At 33.5% G+C, this 17,552-nt stretch overlaps 1 protein-coding gene across 3 annotated transcripts in view; it reads right to left on the reverse strand.

The window, feature by feature from the left end:
- LOC122633832 (histone demethylase UTY) overlaps positions 1 to 17,552 on the reverse strand; it is a 49,200-nt gene that overhangs the window by 2,243 nt on the left and 29,405 nt on the right. For 2 of the 3 annotated variants that reach the window (XM_043822231.1, XM_043822233.1), the window contains 10 exons: positions 9,641 to 9,819; positions 7,260 to 7,388; positions 4,086 to 4,269; positions 3,778 to 4,014; positions 3,114 to 3,269; positions 2,806 to 2,992; positions 2,403 to 2,720; positions 856 to 2,301; positions 498 to 753; positions 56 to 393 (listed from right to left, as the gene is read on the reverse strand). In XM_043822231.1, coding sequence (XP_043678166.1) covers positions 56 to 393; positions 498 to 753; positions 856 to 2,301; positions 2,403 to 2,720; positions 2,806 to 2,992; positions 3,114 to 3,269; positions 3,778 to 4,014; positions 4,086 to 4,269; positions 7,260 to 7,388; positions 9,641 to 9,819 — 3,430 coding nt within the window. The remainder of the gene's footprint in view (positions 1 to 55; positions 394 to 497; positions 754 to 855; positions 2,302 to 2,402; positions 2,721 to 2,805; positions 2,993 to 3,113; positions 3,270 to 3,777; positions 4,015 to 4,085; positions 4,270 to 7,259; positions 7,389 to 9,640; positions 9,820 to 17,552) is intronic. The other variant, XM_043822232.1, reaches the window with a different exon arrangement.

Consider the following 17,552-nt stretch of genomic DNA (forward strand, 5'->3'; position numbering starts at 1 on the left):
GCACCTTTTTAAAACGATTTCCAATGGATAAATCTATCTAATGAAAATTTCTTACCTCGCATTGTCCACAATAATGCGACGCTTCGTTCTTTCCACGTCCATGAAATCGAACTTCTACACCTTTGCTCTTTACAAATTCTAATATTAAACAACACTGTCTCATCGTCCTTAAAAGACAATTTTTAATCAATTCGAATAGCCTTGGATCCGACACTTTGATATTCCTAGCTAAATTCCAAGATAGATGAACCATTGGCACTATGGATTTGAAGGATTGTAATTTGTTCCATTCATAACGTTCTATAGCAAGCTGGTATTGACGAGCAGTTAAAGGTCCTACATTCCACGCAATATTATTACACCAACCTACTGCTTGCACCCAATGTACACAACCTACAAAATAATTTATAAAAATTGTTAGAATAGTTTTTCTCTATTTTGGATAGATTTGAAAAAAGCGTTCGAGCATTATAAAGAATTCATAGAACTTAATTTACCAGCGTTGACCCAAACAAGATCTCCTGGTCTTTGCAAAAACCTATAGACAGGAATGTTTTCTTCATATAAATCTTCTAACGAAGGCCACCAACTACCATGAAGGTAATTGATATTATTACGTTCGCATAGGGCACAAATGACACCCCAATAAGCATCAGGTACTGCAAACCATTCACAGTCACCTGGTCCGATATTAATATTGATTGAACAGAAATTATTATTTTCTTGATGACCAGGTGTTCTACTTCCAGGCACCTATGGTATCCCATAGCAGAAAGAATATATATATATATATATGTGTGTGTGTGTATTAATTTTAGTCAGCTGATGATATTTTTCTGATAATATTCCACATACCTTCATATATAATTGCACGGTATTCATTCCCAATATAACATGACCAACATGACTGAGCATGTTGCCAGCCGATACAACTCTTGCGAAAGCAGGTAACTTCATAAGTTCTTGTAATTGGGTTTTCCACTTTCTCTCGTCGGACAAGTCGACATTGGTCCCAAAACGTAACATTTTTGAACCTGGACGACCAGCAAGTCCAAATGCATTTTTCTTTCGCCTAACTGCGCCTGTACTATCTTTCGAATCTGAATCCGATAAGTTCGATGTATGTATGCCCTGAGACTTTTCACGTTCTTCCTTCAAACTTTCTTGAAAACTCGAAGCTTGGTATTGAGCATATTTAGCTATAGTTGTATGACTTCTATGACTAATACAACCCCAAACTTTTCTACCGACTACTGGATCCCAATTCTCATCGCTCGTCTGTTGGACTTGTGTTCTAACTTCGATACCATGATCGGGATTGGCTTCTACTAATGTTTTAGTTGAAAAAAGACCTAAGTCTAATTTAAGGGCGGCCGCTAAACCACGGATTACAGCTATAGGATGTTTCAGACAAAATTCTTGCAATTGTGGACTGAATGCATCCTTCTTATTCTCTAAATAGACACTAGGCGTAGGTGGTAAGAGTTGTTCCTTGGTCAATCTTTGACTAGGAGGATCTGGAGGTGCCGGTGGAGGTGAACGGTCACTTAGAATCGAACAATTTGGAACTCCTTTTAATCCTTGGCCCTTACACGCCTCGATAATAGTTTTCGAGTCCATCTCTATACTTAATTCTTGCTCTGGCTGCGACTCGCACAAACTCTCTAATTTCAGAACAGGTTCTGTTCGTGTTATAGATTCAGTTTTATTTGTACTAGACGTCGCCTCGCATTTTATAGTTTCGACCACTGGAATCGATGATTTAGACTCGTTTTTATCGAACATTTCTATATTGGAGGTAGACGATGGTTGAACTTCATCCATCTTTTCCAGTTTAACTTCCTTTATCTTATCGGCGTTCTCTTCCATATTGGATGGAGAAAATGGACCGGAACTCAAAGTACCATTGTTCATAATACCAGGTGGTTCTTCTTTAACGTCCAAGTCCTCTGATCCAAAATGTTTTAACAAGTCTTCTGCCAATGACGTCGCAATATCTTTCTGAGACAGCAAAGCTTGCAATTCTTGATCCGTGACACCTAAGTCCTTGTTTCCTGCTGAACCTTCAGGATAACTACTTGTCGTCGAAGAGATCTGAGCATAGCCTTGTGCAGTATATTGGTTCGACTGATACTGATTGAATTGACCACTCTGAGTCAATTGTCTTTGAGGGTAATTAGGATCAGAAGCAGATTTATAAGGCATCCCAGGGGTTTGTGTGTTACCCGTTGCAACGGTATTGTAGCCTACGTTTGAGTCGGAAAATCCCGTTTGTAAAGCCACAGTTCCTCCTTGCTGCAACTGAAACGATATTGAAATTAAGATATATTTTGATTTTATCAATGCATGTTGAAGATCTGTGTGTGCATATGTATATATGATATTATGACAAAATTACACACCGGTTGCTGAGGGATACCATAATTCTTTATAACACCAGGTTGCCCCGATGGCTGTCCATGAGCGTAAGCAGTAGGATAACCTGGTTGTCCTGGCCTAAGGCCTCTCTGAGCAGCTTGTTGTTGCTGCAATCTAATCTGTTGTTGATGTTGCTGCATCGCTCTATACTGATGCTGAAGTTGTGCAAGTAAACCCTGCTGCTGTGGCGTTAAACTGCTTTGATTTTGTTGCAAAAATTGCAACATTTGTAATTGTTGTGGAGATAAATAAAATGGTGGAGGCCTTTGTGGAGACGGAGGTGATATCGAATCATCTCCAGGCTAATAATCAAAATTTTTCAAGATTGATTATGCTCACTTCTGATGTAATATTTTTGATTTTGTTATTAATATTATAGATCGTTACCTTAAATCTTTTTGCATTTAAACCTTGTCCTTGAGTTTGAGGATAAGGTGGTGGTGGTCCAGATGGTGCTGCACCATATTTGTATCCAGGCCCACCGGGGGGTTGTTGTTGTTGCTGTTGCCTACTAGACATTTCTGCGCTTATCGGTAAATTCCAAGCTTCTTCTATTGACGGCAATTGCCGCCTCCTGTGAAAAAAAAAATGATTTATATTTTCTTTATATCATCTCGGATGTTAATGTTTCTCTTGGAGGTACAAAGAAACATTACCTTTTTCATATTATTTTCATCATCCTAAAATTAACTTACTTGGCAGCAACAGAGGGCATTGGTGCTTGACTTAGATGACTTTGTAAAAAGTTTATTCGCTGTTGTAAAGATGGGTTCATCGGAGTATTACCACCAGACTTAGCACCGCCCAGGCCTACCAATGGGCCCGTACAATTAGGAGTATTGTTGTTTCCCCTATAAAATATGTAAAACAAATCTTTGCAATGACTGTTATTTACCACGTGACCAGGTGAGCTTTTGATTCAATCAAACGAAAACCTGGCCTTTGACTTACAACAGCTCTCTTTTTCTTGTATCACTCATCTCTGTGAATGAGGCAGAAGTTGCCCCTACTACAAAGTACAAAGTACAAGGTATATAAAAGAGATAGCAATTTACAAAGATAAGTAGAATTGTCGACGACGATTAATTAAAGATGATCTAAGACCTTCAAAAATTTTGACATAGAATATTCTCCTTAAGAATCGTTTTACAAACACTTTTCTTCTTTTCATTTTATCTAAATGCACAGCATGTGTGATCATCTTCTTTTCTTTTCTTTCCTATACACACATACACACACGCACACACGCACATACGCACAAGAATAAAGTTGATGTGCTTTTTCAACAAGTTTTATTTATCTACGTGCAATATACGTTTCTTTTTTTCAATTAAAATACTCTATAGTACTTCACTTTACCTAGATGCGTTGACGTAACAAGCTAATGCGTCTTTTGGTTGACTAACGCTCTCGTATAAAATGCCCAAATTCGTCCAGGCAGCTGAATGCGATTTATCCAATTGTACAGCACATATGTAAGCTTGGAGTGCATCCATAGGCTGATTCTGTTGCTGGTATAGAACACCTATACTGCACCAGGTATCAGCGTTTCCTTCTGATTTTTCCACGGAATTTCTACAAAGGTATAGAAGATTACTAACCAAATGTAAACTGTATTAAATGCACATATTATATTCAAAACTATTTAAATGTTAATTACTAATTACCTATAAGCGATGAAAGCATCATGAACTTTTCCAGAAGCAGCAAGACACCGTCCAAGAAGATACAGACTCTGTCCACTTTTAGGCTCAGCTTCAATAGATTTTTGTAAGCAGTGAATAGCTATAGCTTGCTTCTGTTGTCTAGTTACTCCTAATATGGAACAATCAACGACATGGTACATCCATCCTGTAACAAAAAATGTAAGAAAATAAAATATTTAAATAATAATTCATCTTATGTATGAGAAGAAAAACGTGTTCAAATATGACTGTGAAAATTTACGTTCTCTCGTTCCTTATGTTCTAGGACGAACGTGAATCTTCAAGGGAACTAGTCTGAGGGATCAGAGAATAATACTGAAAGAAAAAGAGGAAGCCTGTTTCCTTTAATACTACTAGACCAATACCAAACTGAATAGATTTTTGCAGGTATAGCTTAGGGGTAGCCACTTTTACCCTCACTTTCTTTTTCCTTCTTTCCCTTGCATCTCGAATTACAACCCCTCTATAAAACATAGGCGTAGAAATGGGAGTAGTAAAAAAAAAAAAATAAAAAATAGAAGAACTTTTATCCTTGCAAAAATTTATACCCGGTTCCTTTTTCATTACAGTTTATATAACGTAATAAATCTTGAAATTTATTGTCGTTCGATCGTTATAATTGATGATGGATAGTGCAAATATTTAACAAATTATTTATGGGCTACGTTAAAACTTATCGAATTATTTTTTATAACATTTTTATTGTTATCGCTTATGATGAATGAAAGAAAATTGAAATAATTATGCAAAAAAAAAGAGGAGATAATGTTCCTGAAAATTTCTCGTGAAAAAAAAGTAACATCCTCAATTATAACGCGATTATAATCATTCGAAATACAAATATGTCAGGGAGAAAAAAAAGACATGAAAAAGGTTGTTAAAATAAAAATGAACAAAAATGGCGCGCTATTTTTAAAACTCTTTCTGTATAGTAACGGAAGAAAGCAATAAAAAAAAAAGAGGAAATAAAAAAGGAAATAAAAAAAGAACAACAACACAACGTCGAATATACACGATAGCATGTATATTAATAAAATAAATGAATAAAAGGAAAAGAGAGAAATGAGGATACAGAGAGAGAAGGAAGGAGAGAGAGGAGAAGAGAGAGAGAGAGAGAGGGAAGATCGTCGAACCGGTCACGGTACCAACACGCGAGAAGCCGTAAACAGGTTGTGAAGAGAGGAGTCCTGTACCGTTTCGGCCCAGTAAGAGGTACCAGCAGGTAGGTTGTGTGCTCTCTTGTCTTCAAAGTGCATCGTTCGGTGCATCGGAGGGGGTGTCGAGTGCATCCCCTGACAAACCGGCTTACTGTTCCGAGCCCACGGCATCTTCCTTCCTCTCACTCAAATTGCTCCGTTATAAACGTTCGAATTTCCGAGCAAGGCAGTAGCAATTAGACTTACGAACGTTTTACTGCTATATATGTGCATATACATATATATATATTTTTTTGGAGGTTATGATTCGAAATTTATGAACGTTTATATATAACCAAAGTAACTTTGAAATTATTAACATTGTTCAGAAGTATAAATTGATTTCAGGATTATGGTAACATTGTGAACGTTACGAGTATATAATCAATGTAAATTTTAAATCTTTAATATTGTTTATGTTAAAATTCTTTCAAGATCACCAACAACGTTAATCGATAAAAATAGATTTAAAATTTTGCGGGTTTGAAGGTGTTGCGAATGCAGCGCTGAATTCGAACGATTAATCGGTCAAATTGTGAACTATTAATTTGATCGAACCGCATGATTTAAATTGCAATTATAACTATATTGCAGAGAAAATTATTATATACAAATACATAAACGTTGTATTTGTAAGTATAAAAAATAACAACTACTAACACACTCCTTTTATCTTGTTTATATTTTCAGAAGAAGAATTTTTATAGACCCAAGTGGGTCAGGGTAATGAGTCAGTGCGATACAGGTTAGAAAAACAGCATTTACAATAAATAACATTCCGAGTGAAATATCTAGATACAGAAGAAATACAAGAATATATATAAATATATAACCAATATATATATATAAGTATATACTCATAATGTGATCAATGAAAGGATTTAATTTCTAAATGTGCATATAAGTGCATAGAACAAAAATAATTAATTCTATTTCCATTTGCTACAAGTGCTCAAAAAGTTTATGATTTTTATTTATGAAGTTTATTATTTTTATGGCAACGCAATCATATTATTATATCATATATCAAATCATACACACATGCACACATATATATATATAAAGATAATTAATAATAACAAAGATAAATGGATTAATATTAATCACTATTCAACATAACCTAGCATACATATTTATTCTCTCTCTATATATATATATATATAGAATAGAATGGAGAAAAAACTTCGAAGTGTAAGTGAGTACCATCTGCCACATACGAAACGCCGAAAGGGCAAGCAGAAAAAAAAGAGAGGAGTCCCCCGTGAAAAAAAGAAAAAAGAAAAAAGAGGAAGAGAAAATAGCTTGTCCTGAAGGTGAAGAAAGATGAGAGAAAAGGATAGAGGATAAAGGTATATATTGGAGAGACAAGGACAGAGTGGGAATCACAATCTCACCAACCCTCATCTATTACTTCATATATGTACGCATGAGATACACATACAATCTTGCTCTCTCTATCTCTCCCTCATTCACACACACACACACACACACACACACACATTTACGTCGTTCCTCGTCCACACGAACCTCTCTCTCTCCTCTCTTCATTTCTATCTCGCTTCGTTCCACCCTCCAGTACCCTTTTCTTCACCCCCCTAACTCAGAATAAATCAATACACGTGTCTGCTACTTGGTATACACTATAGTTGAAACACCTTAGGCCAAAAACGAGGAACACCATAAGTGTATCCTCTCTTCTCCAAAAAAAAAAAAAAGAAATGCTTATGGGAAGAGTAATGTTACCAATTGATTCATACTAATGATAATGACGACGATAATGATGTTTTTATTGTGTTATTGTATAAACAGTTGTGTGTGTGTGTGTGTGTGTGTGTGTGTGTGTGTGTGTGTGTGTGTGTGTGTGTGTGTGTGTGTGTGTGTGTGTGTGTGTGTGTGTGTGATGTATATATATGTGTGTGTATATATATATTAGGCTTACCTAACTGACGACAAATGTCAGCCTTTAAATGCGACGGCAAAGCTTTTTCCTTGAGTAAAGCTTCGTAATGCTCTTTTGCTAGACGATATTTTCCTTGAACTTCGTACAGGTGAGCGATATGAAATTTGACTGCAAGTAAAAAAAAAAATATGCAATTAAGATCTTTTTATTTTTTATTTCTTTTTTGTTTTAGAACGTACAAATATATGCGAAATATAAGTATATATGTGAAATATGTTAGATTACTGACACGTAAAATATTAATATCAGTCATATGATTAAATGTAAGTTAAAAATTATTAAAAGAAAAGAAAAAGAAAAGGTAAAAAACAAAAAGAAAATAAAAAATAGAGAGTGGTTGAAAACCACTGAGATTTTCCTCTCATACAATTTAATAGAATATAGATATATCTGACATAATAGCTACAATCATCAAAAACGAGTAATTTAAGTTAAAAACACAAATTTTCAAGTGATATAAAATGAAATATTGATTTCATACTACTAATTGAGAGATTAATCGAATGGAAATTGAAATCACCGTTCGTAACTTTGTAACAGTTCAGAGAGAAAAAGAGAGAGAGAAAGAGAAACAGAGAGACAGAAAGAGAATATGGAAAATCTGTAAATTCGTTAATTCAACAATTTATTCCTAGTGTTAAACTCATAATTAAAGTTAAATAGGACAACTTTGAAAGTTAAATGATTGACCTCTATTGTTAAGGGGAAAAGGTTTACTTTCAATTTTATTCAATATTCAGTAAAAATTCATTTGAATAATAAAAATAATCTTTTTTTATAGAGAGTGTGCAATTTGAATAATTATCATAAAGAATAATAATAATTTGTAAAAAGTTAGAATGTGTGAACAATTGTAAAAAAAAAAAAAAGAGAGAAAGAATATATATTTTTTTTATATATACACAGGATGACCTCCACAAGAAATGTTCTTAGATTGATTTTAAAAATCAATTACGTTCTTTTGGGAGACTTTTCGGACTAATTTTTTTTTATATTGTAAAACTAGACGCAACCCAGACACAGGTATAATCTTAGAATTTTTTGCGCTCATCGTGTATATTTACATATATAATAACTATATATAAATAATTTAATATATTTCTTTTACAAATTTTTTTTAAAATCAAACATTTCGCATATTTAGGTATTACGACATATCAAATATATCAGAAAAAAAATAGAAGAAGTAAAGGATTATTTTAAGAACGATAGAGCAAACGTGAAGTTAGAGAAATCGTTTGAAGGATGAAAAAAAGAAAAAACTATGAGCAACCTTAAGAAACGAGGTTATTAACCGCAATATACACCGAAGGGATATTCGATTTAAATGGCAACGACCTTGACACTCTCAGCGCGCGTTACGCGTTTCCTCGAAGCACTCGGTCGTCTCTCTTCTCTGACTTAACCGACTAACTCTCGCGTTCCTACGGAATAGAGTCATTGCCCTGAAAGCACAGGCGATGTGATATAGTACTACTACTACCACTACCACCACGACCATCACGACTACCACCACCACCACTACCACATGCTGTCACTATCGCGCGCGCATTAGAAAAGTAGGTCAAGTTTGACGAGAAGAAAGTGATCGAAATGATCGAAGAAAAAGAGAGAGAGGAGAAGGAGATAAAGAGATTATTCTGAGATAATATCAATTACGTAGATTTAAAAAAGAGAAACAAGAGATACCATCGATATCAACCATTTATTTGTTTTCATTTCTTTTTATTTTTTACTAATTTTTTGTAATGTAGAAAAATGTAAATTATTCTCTCTGAAAATGGTCACATTTAAAATTTAATTATATATATTTTTGTATTATATATATGTTCGCACGATATACACACATAGTATTTCTTTTATTTAAAAAAAATGAATAAATTAAAAATTCATATAGTGAATGGTTTAAAGCTCAACATACAAAGTCGAAGGTTTTGTCTCGTTTCTCGTAAAAGTTAATTATATGAAAGGTAAATCTTGAAGTGCATTTTATCATAGGAAATAAAAAAAATAATTCTCCGATTGTCCATTGCATATATTATATAAAAACCTTTGCTATACCAATTAATTAAAAAAGTATATCAATAATTGAGATAACATTTTAAAATAAAGTTTACCGAAAGATACGTGTATTATTTTAATTGCTAAAATGAATATGTATATTATTTTAATTATTAAAATGAATAATGTATATATATATTTTTTTTTCTCTCCTCTCTCTCTCTCTCTCTCTCCCCCTCCCTCTCTCTCTCTCTCTCTGATAAAATGAACGGAAACAGGAAAAAGTAAATCATGATAAATATTATTTATTATGTGTGAATAAATCAAAAGAAGATCTATCTATAAAATTAGAATCTTACTTTCGAGTTTGGAGAAGGAAGCAGGTGTGGTTGCATCGATCAAAGCTAACGTCAGGTGCTTCAAAGCTGCATCGAAGTCAGCGTGGACCTTCAACATCAAGCCAAGCCTTAGGTGAACCTCGCAGGCTCGTGGAAAACTTGGTTCTACCCATAGCACCTGTTGGAAGGCTTTCACGGCCCTTGAAACACAAGGAAAAAAAGAAATAGATTACTTAAAATCAAATTAGACATATATTAATCAACAATGAAATTAACTCATGTGTATTATCTCGTTAATTTATTTAATATTTAATTATCATTTCTATATGAAAAGAAAAAAAATAAATTAAACTAGAAAAATTAAAAGTTTCACACGCTAAGATAAACCACACACATACATACATACTTTAATCTAGATCATAAATTGTAGAAAGACTCTATTACTATACAGAACGGGTCAAAAGTTTTGAAATGATTTTTAAGAATCAATTAATTCTTTCTCGAGAATTTTCAGGCTAATATTTTTTTGTTCTTTTTTTTTTCTAATTACAACAGCCTTAGAAATATTTTGTCCTATCTATATATAACAGGAGATCATTTAAAAGTACATTCTCTAAATAACAGTAGATATTAAATTCAGATAGAGAATAAATGAAAAATTTTATGTTGGTATGACCTCGAAATAAAAACCGCAGTCTGTAGCATAGGTTCGTCGAGGCCTCGATTTGTCGTTGATTATCGCGATACTTGCATACGAAATGTGCATACGCGTGCGTGACACGCGCTGGCGTTTCGTTTCACCTTCAAAGGAAGGACTCGTTATAACGAGAGTGATTCTAATCGCTACGACAATTAACACTTGTTTTATCGAAAGTTAGCAACACTTATAATTTTATGAATAAGTTCATAGGTGACATTAAAAATTGATCTAATCATTTTTGACAGACTTTTTAAGACATTACAGCTTTTTTTGCAAATTTTTAAAAAACTTTTTGAACCTACTCTATATTACAAAATTAAATAATTTCATCGAATAAATTAAAAAATGAAACAGAGAAAGAGAAAGAGAGACAAAGAGAGAGAAAGAGAAAGAGGAAACTTGGAAGAGGTTATTGAACAACCAATGAAAGAAAAAGGAGTAAGAGGAGGAAGAAAAAAAAAAGAATTAGCGACGGTAGTAAATTCATTCATTCATAAGAATTCCATTCATTGGGCCGTTCACTCGTCGTTTCCTTTTCGGGGTTCGTTGTCTTCAAGGAATGAGTCACTCTACTCTGGTACACTCGAGAGAACTTTGGTAAAGTGTGTAGGAGTAGAACACAAAAGTGAACGAAGAACAAGCAAATGTCAGTGACTCGTTGCGAAAGATCCTAATAATAAACGAACCGTGAGAAAGTGTATATTCGCGCGCACACACACACACACATATATATATATATTACATATATGGTAATAATATATCCGCTCATATATGCATCGTAATATAGATTCATATGCATATTCATGTTCATATCTTTAAAATGTTAATACCTTTAAAAATAATTCTTGTTAAACTTTTGTAATTTTACCATCTAAAAAAAAAAAGAATAAAGAAAAAATAAAAGAAAAAAAATTAGCTTAAAAATTACCAACAGAGAGCAAACGACTTTTTAAAAATCATCCAAGAACTTTTTTTAGCATATCCTATAGAAATATAATAGTACAAATTATTATACCAAGATTGTAGTTTTTATCTATGCATGCGTGAACACAGATAAGCTACTTTAATTTTTTGTCTCTTGCGTTCCTTTTTTTCTTCACTTTTTTCGTTTTATCGTAAAACACGATAAAACAGCGCATTCCTGTACATAGAAAGAGTGCGAGAAAGAGAGAGAATAATCGCATATATACATATATGTGTGTATCCGTGTATACCTGCATATATGTAATCGTAAGTAGACTTTTCACACGTCGAAAACAGAACAAAATACGAGGTCTGGCGCGTTGTTAAAATATTTCAAGGAGAGCAAATAATCGTTGGCTTTATCGCACGCATTTATTGTCGAAAATATATTGTCATCTGTTTCAGAAATATAATAGTATATACATATGTACACACATACAGAGTCATGTACATTTTGAAAGAGAAGATAAACGTGACCTGCCACAAAGCTGATGAAACAATGTGGTAAATGTGAGAATAACAAGGAGACATTTTAACAGCTGTTCAATAGCCGCCATTTTACTTTTTATTAATATCACATTACGTATGTATCCTATCTGCGTGTTTATATACATATGTATATACATATATAAACATAAAACAAATTAGATAAAATTTGAATAATCTTCGAAAATTATTATATATATATATATTGCCCATAAAAAAAAAACAAGTAAAGAAGAAAATATTTTTAATATTAACAAAAAATAAATAAATAAAAAAATAAATAAAAAAAATAAAATAAAAAAATCATTATGTAGAATGCAAATACAAATATTATTGATTTGAACCAACTTCAATGATGAAGGAAATATTTTTAATATAAAAAAGAAAAAGGTCACATTTAATATAAAGAAGAAAAAGGTCACATGTATGAAATAACTCAAATATTCTTGAAATATTTCATATATTCTTAATTAGAACAAACTTAGGGATAATATATATTTGAAATTTGCCGCTATTAATGGGTGATGACGAATAAGTCATGTGTTTTACTTCTCGCTTACGGACGCGTCGTATTTTCTCAGTAGCGTTGCATGATCCAACGAAAAGGGGGTGCATTTTAATGCATCTCTCTCTCTCTCTCTCTCTCTCTCTCTCTCTCTCTCTCTCTCTCTCTCTCTCTCTCTTCCTCTCTTTCTCTCTCGTAGCCACGAGGCCGCTTTAGCACCTCATAAATTAATTACGAGACCGAGCGTATGACCTATTAACGAGCGTTTTGTCCTTACGTCTCGCACGAACGACCGAGAGATAACGATAGGGCCAACCAAACACATTCACACACCTTTTCCTTAGTCCTTCCAACCCTTTTGCTTGATATATCTGTGTGTACCTTTTAATACATGCACTAACACATTAAAAAAAGAAAAAAATAAGTCACTACTACTGTCCAAGCCGGAAAGGAATAACTGTTCGTTTCGGTTTCTTCTTTTTCTGAACTTTATCGTTCCTGAATCTACCCGTAACCATTTAAGAAGTTGAAGGGGTGATCGTACGATATTAACCAAAGGTTAAACGTTTACAATACATATATTATTTCCGCCATCTTTCATCATCATGTACGCTTTCCACTTGTCTTCACTACTTTATAAATATGTATGCACTTCTTGGAATCATTTTTATACAGAAACTTTTTATTTGACTTTTCTTTATTCTCTTCTTGCAGTTTGATACGATAAGTTTTTATTTATTTATTTATTTATTTATTTATTTATTTATTTATTTATTTATTTATTGGAAGAAAAAGAAAGAAATTATTTTTTATAACAAAAATATATTAAAAAATTGTATTGTTATAATTTGTATGATTTTTTTGGTAGCTCGATAAGTCGACGTAATCTATGATAATATGATACTTTTTTCTTACACAACAAATAAAGGAAAGTTGATTGCATAATTCATTCATTCATTCATTCATTCATTCATTCATTCATTCATTCATTCATTCATTCGTTTGTTTGTTTTATTTTATTTCTTTTCTTTTCTTAGAATAAAAAATTCTCTCAGAGAAGAAAAAACTCGTAGCTTTAAGCGATCTTTCTCAAATGTAATTTTGTTATCTTCGAGTTAGCCATGGTATGGCAATAGCATAGTATGGTATGGTATGGCGTCGGCGCGTGCACGGCCACGCGACTGACTTTCTCTTCTCGAATCTCATTCTATATCCATAAGAATTTACCTTCTACGGTAGAAAATTATAGTTCGTATTATACAATATTTAAACATATCTATGTATGTATGTATGTGTATATATATATATATATACATATAGTATAAACATACATATAATTTTCTATAATTCAAATTCAGTAATTTATATTATAAACACCGTAGAAATATTTTTGAATGAACGAAGTTTGTAAATGAAATAAAAAACAAATTTCATATATCTTTAAAAAAGAATATATACGAACATAATAATCATTTCAATGTTACCACTGCAAAAACAAGAGTTTAAAATAAAATGAAGCGTAAGTAAGTTCAACGGGTAGTTTTCAAATTCTGGGTTCGCGCACCTGCATCACATTTTAAACTTACTACATAATTTAAAATTCCATTATTTATTTATTTATTTATTTATTTATTCAATGGTACGTATAAGGATATATGTAAAATGTATTTAGTTTGTTTTAGTACGGTTACTAACACACGGCGTTAGAAAAGATGCGTGGGTTGCAAGACTCGATGTTGTATATTCTTGCCAGGCAAGAATCTCCAGTATATATTATTGTGCAAGAAAGCCGGTTGCAACGGTGCTTGCTGACAAGGCTACACAGGTAAACACGAGATTCTATGACTCCGTTGTCTCTAGCACAAATCTCTGATATTAGATATCCGTCATGCACGCTTCGAATGATTTATTAGCCAAGTCTCAAGATAATCGTCGACCTATCTCTCTCCCCCACTTATTCCCCCAACCCTCATCCTCCCTGTTCCTCACCCCTCCATCATCATTCTTGTCTCTTTCATATTTAGCTACCTATTTCATCTCGAAATTCTATTCCTAAAGTTCTTAGAATCTTTCCATTTTTTTAACGATTAAATTCGTACATATCCATTATGAACAATTTAGAATTCGTGCTTTGTATATCATGCAACATACGTACATTACATAACTATGCATACATTTATATAGGATAGTTGAGAAAAGTGAGGTTATGTTGGTCTTGTTGTGTTCCTTGCTCCTTAGCATGTCTCTCATGCTGTACACATCTTGCGATAGAATCGGACAATGGCGCCTATATTGTGATTGTATACGAGCAACATGTGTGTGTGTACATGTCCACACCTACACACGCACACATACACGTATCACGTACAAATATGTATGTATATATGTGTATGTATGCATGCATTAGACGCGTAGCAACACAGGAAGTCAGTCAGAACGACAGTCGACTAACAATTTCCTAGTGACCCACATTGCACTCTCGTCGCCCCACGTTTAACGCCCACGCGTTCATCAGGCAACTCTGCTGCTGCTGTTATTGCAGTTACCTTGCAGGCTTGTGGTATTACTGTTATACTCCTGTTGCTGTTTGAGACTAGAGTTTTCACTATATCTTTTCTAAACGTTTACGATTCGTAATAAAGTCTGATAATGGATTACGAAAAGTTTCTTAGTTATTTCTTTTTCTTTTTTTTTTCTCACTATCGTAAAAATTATTGAAATCTACATTTATACATATGTGTCTATGTGTTCCTACGTATGTCTATTTGAGTTACTAAGAAATTTTGTTCAGCTCGGCATATAATTTGTTTTAAATGATACTGTATTTGTTGAAGACTTAATTTTATTTGTTAAAAATTAATTTTTTGAATGTAACAATTTAATATATAGATGCGTGTGTGTGCATATATATATATATTTTTTTTTCATTAGATCTTTTTTCAAAATACCGGTCTTACTGGATTATATTGCAAAATAGGTAATACATACACACGTGCGAATGCGAAAGATTACATCTACTCGTCGAGGAATGACCAGTCATTGCAGCGTGACCTCTGATCTCTTGCACGTGCAATGCTAGAGATCTCTTAGAGACTCGGACAAAGATCAAGATACTACGACGAGAAAAAGAAAACGTTCACTTTTCATCCTCTCTCTCTCTCTCTCTCTCTCTCTCTCGCTCTCTATCTTTGTCTCTCTTTTTCTTTAATTTTTTTCATTAGACTAGGTTGCAATCATTAGAAATGTCACTGCGATTATCAAACCACCAATATGTACACGTATTACGTATACACACGTATGTTAATATTAAATTATTTTACAATCTAATTTTTTGAGGATTATTTTCTGATGAATTTTTTGAAATGTAAAATGTCAACATTATTTTAATTATAATGATATTGATGGGAAAAGGTATATAAGAAAAATACATGAGTAAGAGGAGACAGGATGAGACATACAAGAAACACGGCGACGAATGCACGTGCCGTTACACCTGCATCGAAAAGACCCACCTGCAAAACAACACCGATCGGCCCTTTTCGCGTTATGAAAATTCTACGATAAATTTTTTTTCCTTTTTTTTTATTATTTATATAATAATATTTGTATTTTTTCATACAAGGATGATACGAAAATAAATAAAATGAGTTGTAAAGAATACAAGAAAGAAAAAAAGAACCATCGTATATCTGTCTTCGGTGAAATACATATTCGTTAAAAAAAATTGGATAGAATTACGTGTTTTGTTAATATTTGTGTTACGAAATATAAGTATAAGAAATACGTATGGAAAATAATTAAATTAAATAAATACATAAAGAAGTGTATAAAAGAGCACGTGATTGCGCGAGATGGGACAGATGCGTTTCACCTTCGTAGCACGCGCCATATGCAGGTGCAACTGCAAACGGCCCGAGAACTCGAACTAAATCTTGTCGGACAGCCTGTTTGTCCGAACTCTCTCCCTTCGCTTTTTCGAGGCGGTTAAAATCGATCGGATCGGATCGGACCGAATCGATACATTTATCCACGTCCTTTGAGATCATGATAATAATCAGAAACATAAATAATATTATGTAAATTTTGGCTAATATCGTCAATAAAAGTTTTAACGTCAGATCTAATTAGACAAGTTCTACGTCAACTTTAATTTATTAATAATGAAATATTATTTCAAGAACACGATTTTCGATGAATTGCAAAAATGATCGAATGAAGATCAAACCGACCAAAATCCATCTATCCACCAATTAATCTACATCTAATATAATCGTCTATTTATCGATATCAATAAATTACTTAAAAACAATTTTTGAATCGTGATGTGCAAAAAATTTGAAAAAATGGCGGGAGAAAATGAACGATCAATGTGAAAGATAGTATTACCCCCTCTCTTTCTCTTTCTCACTTCAACGCAATGATGTTTATCGTCAACAGTAAAGGCTCTTAACGCTTGAACGTAGACATGCGATAAGACATCTCAGTGATAAAAGTTTAAACGCTGCGTTCACTTTGGTATCCCGTCGAGTGCAGTAGCGCAGTGCGAAAGACGAAGAAAAAGACGAAAAATAAAAAGAAGAAAAAAAAAGTTCTTCCTTACATGGATTTTTAATGGGGAAATGGTGGTCGCGTGCCAAAGTTAATACTTGCTTGAGTATCAAGAAGTGTTAGTATATTTGAACGATACACCTGTCCACCATCTTGGTCAGCCGATCTTAAAGTACAAGGAACAAGGCCCAACGATGAGGGCTCAACTAAAGGTAAAGAGAAAGGAAAGAGAGAGAGTGAGAGAGAGAGTGAGAGAGAGAGAGAGAGTGAGTGAGAGAGAGAGAGAGAGAGAGAGAGAGAGAGAGAGAGGATGAGTATTGTACGGAAGACAGGATGTGGGCAGCTGTTTACCAGCTGGAGGATGATACCTTAGTGTGTGCTTACGAAATAAATTCATGGGCCTTACGGGCCCCGTCTGTCGACCGCGAATATGTCTAAGGGAAGGTCTCATGCAAACGTATTCCATCTCGATTTTTCCATAAAACTTGCGTGCGATTCTTTGTGTGTAAGAAATCGTGAGAACGTTCTATTTAAACTTGAGATTAGGATTGTCCTTATGGGAAGTGAGGGGGAGAAAAAAAAACATATGTCGCGAATTTTAAATAGAATTGGTTTTGTTAAAAATCACCTGTACGAAAGAATTTCATTTCGTCGATCTATGAAAAAGAGAACGTTTATCGATTTATTGTCCAAATGTATCTAGAGATTTCTTTTATGTCACTGTATTAATT

This window comes from Vespula pensylvanica, chromosome 13 (genome assembly GCF_014466175.1).
Source record: "Vespula pensylvanica isolate Volc-1 chromosome 13, ASM1446617v1, whole genome shotgun sequence".
Taxonomy (NCBI): domain Eukaryota; kingdom Metazoa; phylum Arthropoda; class Insecta; order Hymenoptera; family Vespidae; genus Vespula; species Vespula pensylvanica.